Consider the following 9,775-nt stretch of genomic DNA (forward strand, 5'->3'; position numbering starts at 1 on the left):
CAGAGCTGGACGCAGTACTCCAGGTGAGGTCTCACCAGAGCAGAGTAGAGGGGCAGAATCACCTCCCTTGACCTGCTGGCCACGCTGCTGGTGATGCACCCAGGACGCTATTGGCTTTCTGGGCTGCAAGCGCACATTGCCAGCTCATGTCCACTTTGTCACCCACCAGCATCCCCTTCTTGGCAGGGCTGCTCTCAATCCACCCATCCCCCAGTCTGTATTGATATCCTCCTGCAGGGAGTTACGGCCAGCCACTAACGCATGAGCCGGCAAAGAGGTTTTTGCTCATAAAACTATGGGGTTGTCCCTGCAGCCCAGCAGTGGCGGAGGCAGCAGGTTTTGTTATTATCCTGTTTTTTTAATCTTGTCCACATCTAAGGGGTCCTTGTCAGAAGTGATGCCTAAGGTTAGGACAGCCGTCGGTCACCTTCCAGCTGCTAAGAAAGCCTTTGGCTGGTAGTCAGCAGCAAACTGCAGCAGGCGAGCAAGGGAGAAGTCATGGGGAGAGAAAGGGTGGACGTAGTTTACGGGCAGAGAAAAATAGAAAGGAAAGGATTTGTCTTCAGGCAGTGAATGAATCAGCTTCATGCATCACCTCATGAACTCGGTGTGGCTCCTCCAGGGCTGCCAAAAGAGCCCGTCTCTGCAAAGTGGCTCTCGTTGGTGGTGCAGGCTCTTGGCTGCCTCTCTGGTGCCCCGGCGAGGTGGTTGAAGGTGATTTGGGGTCTGAATGTGATTTAGCTTTTGCTAAAGACCTGCCCTCTTCCACCAAATCCTCCCTCCCACAAGGTTTGGAGGTCCCCGGGAAGGTTCATGCCCAGCATCACCAAGGATGGCACCAAATGAGACGGGCAGTAAAGATGAACCCAGCCCTTCCCTTGGTCACCTTCCCCACCTGGCGCTGCTCAAGCCGGGATGAGCCACTCCACAGGCACTGGGCAAAGGCAGTGGGTGGCAGCGGGGCGTTGCATGGTTGGTGGGTCCAGCTGAATTCCCCCTGCACCCTTTTCCTTGTCCTCCTCCTTCAGAGCGAGCCCGGGATTACCTGCACAAGACTGGACGCTTCATCGTCATTGGTGGCATTGTCTCGCCCGTGCACGACTCCTATGGGAAGACGGTGGGTCATCCCCATTTTCCCTTTCTGCGTCCTATGTCAGATGGTGTCTCAAGCCAGGGGCAAGCACTGGGCAGTGCTGCCTGCATTCATGGTCCTCTCATGGACCTCCTTCACCTGGGGCAGCCCCTGACCGTGGGAAAGTCCCCGAGAGGAGGGAGAGGATGAAACCACTCGCTCTTTACCTAAAAGCTGCAGCGAGACCCTACAACCAGCTAAAGTACTAGGCAGCAAAGAGAAACGTTCTCACCGAAAATGATGGTGGTCATCTTGTTGAGTTGGGGTTTTTTGTTTGTTTGAATGATTTCAAAGCTAATTTTATTGTAGGGATGGTGACGATGCAAACAGGGACCTTTAAAAGCACTTTCTGGGGTGGGGGGAAATCCAAATTAGGAGAGGAAAGAGTTTCCTTCTCTCCTGAAAGCTGGAGAAATTTCATCAAGAAACCACCATCCCTGGGTCTGGCCCTGCAGCAGCACGGGGCTGAGAGTAGCGGCACCAAGCAAATCTTGACCTGTTTGTAACCAGGGCTGAAGCAAGGCAGGGACTCCTTCTCCTCCAGCAAACAGGAGCTTAGATAACTTTTTGTGGCCAGGAACAAATCCTTCTGGCCTGTCTCATCTGAGCGAGCCCGATGCTCTGCCCTGGGAAGGTTTGCAAGCCCAGGCTGGCCAGGGCATGATGCTTGCCTCCTGTAACCGTTCCTCTTTTGCAGGGTCTGGTCTCAAGCCGGCACCGCCTGACCATGTGTCAACTGGCCGTCCAGTCCTCTGACTGGATAAGGTGAGTGTCAGAGCCCGCACCTGCCGCAGTACTAGCAGCCCCTGGCAGCCCCTGCCCCTTCCCCGGCACCGTGGTGGCAAAGACCCACATGCAAAGCAGAGATGCCACCAGCTGCTGGAGCTCCAGGATGGACTTTCTCCTCTCCCAGCCAAAGCTCGATTAAAAACTGGAGGCCTTCCTCTCCTAGTCCAGCAGAGAACTGATGAGGGGTGTTACACCATCCTTCAAGATGTCCTTTGGCTTCAGGGGGTCTTGCAAGCCTCCTGCTGAGCCTGTGGTGGCCGGGTGAAGCCCGTGTTCCCCCAGCCCACCCCAGCCCTGTACCGTGGCACCTTCCCTTTCTACACTTGCAGCACCAGCCCGCGGACTCTCTCCTTCCCAGCCTTGCCATGTGGCGTCTGGCAGCTGAGGTGGGACCAGAAACATCTCTGGGCTGCCCTCAGGAAGCAGGGTTGTAACACGTGTAGTTACATCCAAGCCAAATAAAAGCTGGTTAGTTGGGTACCAAGAGTGGAAAGTTGTCTGAGCACACGTTCAGGTCCCCAAAGCTATTAGGGAGAGCTGGGTGGAAGGGCTGGAAGAAGGACATGGTCCATGGCAGAGCTGGGGCAGCAATGGTGGCTGTTCCCGGCGCTGCTGGCCAGCCCAGTGGGGAGGAAGTAGCATGGTCAGGAGATCCAGGTAGTGGCCACCAGCTAACACTATTGCCTTGCTGTGCTCCCTGCAGGGTGGACCCCTGGGAGTGCTACCAGGACACCTGGCAGACCACCTGCAGTGTGCTGGAGCACCACCGTGACCTGATGAAGGTAGGGCAGCCCTGGGTGGGGATGCGGGGAGAGTGTGGGAGCAGGGGTGCTTTTGCACCAGCACATGAACATCAAACACCAAAATATGACTGGGACAGACGGACAGAAATCTTGCAGTAACGTGCCTGACATTCTGACCTGGAAGAGGCACAAGATACCTTGTCACAGCTGCTTTGAGCTCCTTTCCCTGATGGTGAAAGCAAATTGAGCCCTCCAGCTGGAGCCAGCAGCTGCCCCAGTCCTGTGCACACCAGGAGGGGAACAGGGGTGATGGCAGAGTGAAGATGGGGTGGGCACAAGCTAAATCATTAATGCCAACCACTTGCTCCATCCCAAGGGGAAGGGGAGGTGGACAGGTGTCTCCGCTCACCAGCTAAGCCGAAACTGCTGTATGAACCCACCGGAGCGACTCAGCAAGGCAGGAAAGTTCAGCAGCTGGGAAGTCCCCAGGGAGCACAAAACCCAGGAGAAAAAGTCCCTCCAAAGTCCAGGCAGGCCTGTGAGCCAAGAAGGAAGGCAACTGCCCTCGGGTGACTGCAGGGACAGGGAGGGAAGGGCTGCTGCCAACACATGGATATAGCAAGCAAACGGAGGATAGGAAACCAATAAAATAACATCATACATACTCACGAGCAGCCCAAAAAGGAGGCACAGAAGTAGCATTCACCAGCCCAGCAGGATGTCCAGTGCCTCCAGGGACCATAGTGTCAAAGCCAGGGAGCCCCTGGACACGCCTTCCTTTTCCTGCAGGGACCGGTGGAAGAGACAAGGGCCCATTTGCTCCCAGGGTAACATGTAAGCCATTGGCTTTGCACCACTGACGACTCAGCTCCTGTATTTTTATTTATTCATCAGAATTTATGAGCACCTTCAGGCAACGGGGGCGATGCCTGCCCGCAGGCAGCACAGCTGCAGCCTTGCCAGCCTCATGGGTTCACACAAAAAGTTAATCCCACTGTCCCCAGCTTTAATCACAAGTTGTTATCTACAGCATCCTGCTAGCCCCAGGCCCATCCAGTGAAGTCAGATGGGACTCGGGGTCCTAAAGCGAGCCTGGATGTACCTGTCACTGAAGATGACCTTCAGCCTGGGGTGCGGAGGCTCGATACAGGGGTCATAAAGGTTTTGGGAGGCAAGTGGGGTGAAGCCACTGTTCCAGCTACGTCTCTCCCTCATTGCAGAGAGTGACTGGCTGCATCCTCTCCAACGTCAACACCCCCTCCATCACCCCCGTGATTGGCCAGCCCCAGAATGAGTCCTCACAAACCATCTACCAGAACAACAACAATGTCTCCAACAAGCCCACCGCAGGTAGGTGGCAGCGGGGTAGGGAAGAAGGGGATGACCACCCACCCCTCACCTCCCATCCAAGGCTGCCAAGTGTTAGGAACGGTGCTCCGTCGTCTTATTTTTGGGCCAGGTCATTCATCAGGCTCCATGCACCGAGCCCAGGGTCAGATGGGGATGCAATGGAAGAGTTAGCATCCAGCACAGCAAGGGGAGCCAAGAACGGCTTAAAATGGCTGTGAAATCTCACCGGTCTTTAGCTGGATGATGTTCAGGCAGTGAGAGCAGTTAAGAGAAAGGCTACCTGGTACCCATGGGGTATGTGCAAGGGACAAGCTGGCAGGAGAGGTGACATGGCTGGATCCCCCACAAGCCGGCAGGATATGGGACACAGAGGTATTAGCTGGGCAGAAGAGGGGGAATTACTTAAATCCCATAAAAATGAACTTGTAATTTTTTTTTAGTGATTTTAGCTGTCCAGATGGTCTCTTCAAGGCACAGCATAGTGCTCTCAGGAGTTGAGACCGCAAGAGGCGGTGGTGGGGAGATGCTGAGAGCAGTTCCCACTCCTGGGCACAGGAGTATCTCGCAGGATCAGGGTGGCCGAAGCATTTGTGGGGGTCAGTCTGCCAGGACATCATTGTCTCTCTGGTGAATTTTTCTTCTTTGCCTTTAGCAAAGATCCTGGGGAAGGTGGGAGAAAGCCTGAGCCGGATTTGCTGCGTTCGCCCACCCATGGAGCGCTTCACCTTTGTGGGTAGGTAGAGGAAAGCCCCAGCATCGCCTCGGCTTTGGCACCAGCCCCCAGCCTTCCTCCCAGGCCGGGCACCAGCAGCTCTCTTTTGCTTCCCTTCCCCAGATGAGAATGCCAACTTGGGGACGGTGATGAGATACGAGGAGATCGGTGAGTACGCAGCCCCCTCTGCATCGCTCTGGCTCCTCTGGGCCAGCACTACGCAGCTCGGGAGTGGCTGCATGACAGATCTGCTGGCAAGCAAAGGATGCCAGACCATCATCCTGTCCCAGTGCTGTATATCGGGGCTCAGGGGTAAAACAGGAGCAGTGCTAAACTGGCCTGAGTCCATTCCTGTGGGCAGACAAGCAGCCTAAAATGAGGGAACAAGCAGCTGAGACCCAGCTCCCAGCACTGGCATGGATCCACTGTGGCATCGTGCCTTGAAAGTCACCCCAAGCACCATGAAACCTGCCCTCCAGCAGTGGTGTCACCCACATCCTCGCGTTGCCCGTGGCCCTGATGAGCTTCGCACTCAGCAGCGGGAGGGGTTTCAGTCGCCCGAGCAGCCATGGTGCTCCTTTCTCTAAAGCCATTTAGGGATTTTAGACCCACCAGGCCGTCATGCACTTGGCACCGCCATACATCACCCAGGGCTCTGCATGGGGAGTGTGGCCCAATAACAGCTTGCTGGTGTTTGAGACCCATTTCATGGGCTAGCTCACACACCCCTCCTAGCACCGGTACCATGCAGAGCCCAAAGGCTTTGGCCACCTGGAAATGCCAACCAGTGAGGCACCTTCCCATGCAGTCACCTCTTCCCACCCCTCCGGGCAGGTTTATGGCTTTCTTCCAGTATTTGTGCAAATAAATTAATTCTTACAGGCCCGTTGGAGCAGAAAACTCCTTCCCACAGCACAACTTTCTTGCTGCACCTACTGAGCAGCAAAGCCAACCCTCAAAGCAAGCTGTCAGCAAGCACCAGTCCCAGCCTGGGGAGAGAAAGGGAGGACATGGAAGTCCTCCAAGGTGTGCAAGGAAAACCTCCGGTGCTTCATGATCAGCTTTGCTAAAGCAAACGTGGCCATGTCCAGGGCTCTGAGCAGTCCCCTGGGCTATCCCCATTGCCCCGTGGCTGGAGCCCCTGCAGCAGATCATGAAGCGATTGTGGGTGCCCGTAACATGGAGAAATGAATCCCTTCCCCGGGATACCCCACCTCCAGGGCTGGAGCACAGCCATAGTTGAACAGCATGTAGCAATGCTGACAACAACCCAGCAGCATGGGAAAGGAGCTGAAATAAAGTAGAGTGGGGGTTATTTAATGTTTGGCACCAGTAGGGATGCAAGAAAGACCACGGGATCTTTAGTGGGACTTGTTTTGGCAGGGGAGGTCTGGCAGAAGAGGATCTCTCCGAGCAGTGCAAGGTGTGGCTGCTCAGCCCTGTTTGCTCCAACCTCGGAGCTTCTCTGCTTCTTTTCTTCAGAGCTTCGCATCTTACTGCTCTGTGGCAGTGACCTGCTGGGGTCCTTCTGCATCCCTGGTCTCTGGAACGAGGCAGATGTGAGTCACCACCGCTAGGCACCCCTCCATGCTCCTCTTCCCCAGGCTCCCTTCCTCCTCCTCTGCTTCCCACGCCCAGTGCTCCTGGGAGCCGCTCAGGTCCCTTGGGATGGCAGGAGCTGTGCTCACCATCCAACCCTGACCCTCACCTCCCCTACACATGGGCAGCCTGAGGGACAGGGTCTTCTGCTCCTGAATCACCAGCCCTACCCAGCCTCCCCTTCCGCAGACCCAAGCCCTGCTCCCACTCACTGTTCATGCAGAGGATGTCACCCGGGGTGTAGGGTAAGCCTATCCCAAGGGATTTCCAAAGGCTGCAATCCCACTCCTCGTCCCTTGGAAGGAGCCAGCATCAAGTAGAAACCAGTCCCAGCAGAGTGAGGTGTGGAGGTAGGAAATAAGGTATTTACAAAAGTTGGCCAGACATTAGAAATTAAACACATTTAGAGCCAAATCAACAGCTTTCACTTAATAAAAGGCTTTTCCTGCAATGTGGGGTACCCAAGTACCCATCTTTACAAAGACCGAGAAGTAAAACCAGCTTGACTCCTCATCCTCAGCCAGATGATGCCTAACATCAACTCACAGCTGACGTGAGCCCGTCTCAGGACCTTCACTGCCACAACTCAAATGGACGAAATCCGCTGCTCGCCTCTCTGTGCCTGCCCCCCAATTAGTGAAGGACTGCAGCAGGACACCCGGCACCCTGGACACTGCGGTCCCTGCCTGAAGAAGCCATATTTTCATGGGAGGACACCAGCCCTAGACAGAGGGACTGGGTTATCAACCCCCATGCTGCTCCCAGCAGTCAGAGCTGTGCTGGCTATGGGAGCTCACCTGGCTCTTCGCTGAAATCAGGTGGTCAACACAACTCCTCCCCTCCTTAAGCCCCTCAACCATTTCTAAAATCAATTACCACATCTTCAATCCTAAGTTTTTTAAAACAATTAGCTAGCAGCTATCTCCTCTGAAAGGCTGCAAAACATGAGATGAGGCAAGTCTTGAAGCCCAGCCCAAAGGATGCAAAAATTGGATGTCAAAGCACAGTCAGAGGAGACATTCTGCACCAGCACCACCTCACAGGCTCCTGCTGCCTGAATTTGCTGACCCAGAGCTCCTTCAGATGAGCCTGGTTTGTCTCACCCAAGATGGGTGGTGAGCAGTGGGAGCCGTCCCCACGTAGTGGCAAACTTGGCCACCAGCCTTGGTGCAAACAACCTTGGAAGAACAACCCTACAGACCTCTGTCCAGACCAACACGTCCATCCTGCTCATAAAGCCTTCCAGCGTGGCAGAGGTCACATCCTCCTCGGGCAACCTCTTCTGCTGCCATCCTTCTTCTACCACAAGTCCTCCCTAAAGCCTAACCTCAATGTCTAGTAATAGGATTTAACCCCGTGCCTTTTTATTTCATCCACTGCAGACCACTCACCACACCCTGATAATTCCAAGTTTCTGCCAAAGGCTGTTGAGATAGACTCAAATTCACTTTCTATCTCCATCCAGACCATGGCCCAGCTTTCATGGTGCAGGGGGGTTGGCAGACAGTGGCAGGTTTTGCATGGAGTGGTTATAAAGCTCTCCCCACTTTGGGTTGCTCTTAGATGGAGGTGATCGTCGGGGAGTTCGGGATCGTGGTGGTGCCCCGGGATGGAGCAGACCCCGACCGGATCATGAACCACTCCTCCATACTCCGCAAGTACAAAGTAAGCAGATGCACGTGTGGCTGGGGAAGGCTGCGAGAGGACCTGCAGCCTCTCTTTATCCAGGGGAGCATTTCTGCCACAGGGCACAAAACGTCTCAAGGCCAGATGCTCTCAGCTGCTAGGTGGGATGAGCAATGGGGCCACCATGCAGCAGCCCCCTGAGGCCAGCAGGGCTGGCAGGGCAGACACCCGCTTTCAGGCCATCCCTTCACTCCTCTCTTCTCCTTCCCCTGCAGAACAACATCCTGGTGGTGAAGGACGACTCAAACCACCCCATGTCGGTTGTCAGCTCCACCAAAAGCAGGTGGGTAGTGCAGGGGGACTCCTGCTACAGGGTGGGGATAGGGGTGCCCCCAGCCAGCACCTCTATTTGTGGGGGCACCTGACCCACCCAAGTAGGCTCTGACCCCTTTCTCTCCCCCTGCACCCCCAGACTGGCCCTGCAGCACGGGGATGGACACGTCGTGGATTACCTCTGCCAGCCCGTCATCGACTACATCCTCAAGAGCCAGCTCTACATCAATGCCTCCGGCTAAGTGCCAGAGGTCTTGCAGCGAGACAGCCCTCGTGTCCCGCCTGCCTACAGCTCTCCATCACTCTTTTCTCTCTCTCTCAGTCTGTGTCTCCATCTCTCTCCCCACCCCATGGCCTCCTGCCCGTGTCTGCCTCTCACGCCCGGCGCCAATGCTCTATCATGCAGCAATGTCCAGGGAACTGCAGCACAGCCCCGAGGGGAATGGTTTGGTCTCTTTTTTTGGGAAACCACCCTCCCCCTCGTATGTGGGGAGGGAGGGGGGACCGGTAAAAGAGCAACGTGCTCGGTGCGCTCAAGGGGAAGCAGCTCTGGCACCTTCCTCCCAGCATGTCACTGGGAAATGGTCCCCGCGGTCCGTCCTCCCAGCATGCTCAGAGCAGGGGCTTCCTCTTCTGCATCATCTTACAGTACTTAAGCTCAATAAATCTAGGTGGACTTTTTTTTCTTAAATAGTTTTAGTGCGAGCCCTTTGGACCTCTCAACATGATGACCAAACGAATTCTGGTTGGCAGCAGGCAGTTGTAACCCAACTGGCTCTGTGCCCCACAGCAGGTGAACCTCCTCAGGCCAGCAGTAGGACAAGCCAGCTAAATAAATCCTCCTCCTGGCCCTGAAAAATCATGGAGAGGACATTTCTGAAGGGGAGCAGAGGCCTTGGCAAGCATCGCTGCCAAAGCATTACCACGTCTCACCTTTCCTTGGCTGCAAGTGAACCCAACCCACCCCAAGCCACCCCCTAGGCAAGTGGAGTTGGGGTGATGCTCTACCCTGACCCAGTGTCAGAGGGGGCAGCCCACAGCACCTAGAAAGGGACCTGCCATTTATGAAGCCAAGAAACAAGGGAGGAAGAAGCAGCTGGTGAGAATTTGCCCCAAACCTGGCTGAGCTTCATGAGGGCTGGGTCCATTCCCATCCTCTAGCCTCCAGATCTCCATTTCTGTCTGTAAACTTCTCCCTTCTCCCTCCGCTCCTACCCTCTCCCTCTCCTTGAAGAGTTTATTAAATGCATGATACTTTCCCCCTCCCAAACCAGCTGTGGCTACTTTGCACATCCCTTGGGACATGCCAGGCTCCTGCTCCTCTGCCTGTGACATGCCCTCCACATGCCAGGGATGGAGCCTAGTGGAGATGCTCGCATTAAAAGCAGGGCAGGTAACATGGAGCAAAAGAAAATTACTTGAGTCCTGCAGAGGGGAGGGTTGCTGAACCAGGCCATTGTCCTGCTGAGCATCCCTAGGGTGCAAGGACCC

The 9,775-nt window shown here is 55.2% G+C and overlaps 1 protein-coding gene across 1 annotated transcript; it reads left to right on the forward strand.

Annotated features, from left to right (window-relative positions):
- Window positions 1–832: 832 nt before the first annotated feature.
- Window positions 833–8,526, forward strand: NMNAT2 (nicotinamide nucleotide adenylyltransferase 2). Its single transcript, XM_009275898.2, has 11 exons — window positions 833–854; window positions 1,029–1,117; window positions 1,830–1,897; window positions 2,625–2,703; window positions 3,885–4,014; window positions 4,667–4,747; window positions 4,850–4,894; window positions 6,209–6,285; window positions 7,889–7,990; window positions 8,227–8,294; window positions 8,424–8,526. Exons 1-11 carry the CDS (start codon window positions 833–835, stop codon window positions 8,524–8,526), a joined length of 864 nt encoding a protein of 287 aa, XP_009274173.1.
- Window positions 8,527–9,775: the final 1,249 nt, after the last annotated feature.

Source organism: Aptenodytes forsteri, unplaced genomic scaffold, assembly GCF_000699145.1.
Source record: "Aptenodytes forsteri isolate BGI_AS27 unplaced genomic scaffold, ASM69914v1 Scaffold289, whole genome shotgun sequence".
Classification (NCBI taxonomy): Eukaryota; Metazoa; Chordata; class Aves; order Sphenisciformes; family Spheniscidae; genus Aptenodytes; species Aptenodytes forsteri.

Excerpts from the sequence above, each read along its gene's own strand:
- NMNAT2 (XM_009275898.2), top strand. The coding sequence starts at position 833 with ATGGCACCAAATGAGACGGGCA. Across the intron at positions 4,748-4,849 it reads GGAGCGCTTCACCTTTGTGG|ATGAGAATGCCAACTTGGGG; the intron begins GTAGGTAGAGGA and ends TCCCTTCCCCAG. Across the intron at positions 8,295-8,423 it reads GTCAGCTCCACCAAAAGCAG|ACTGGCCCTGCAGCACGGGG; the intron begins GTGGGTAGTGCA and ends CTGCACCCCCAG.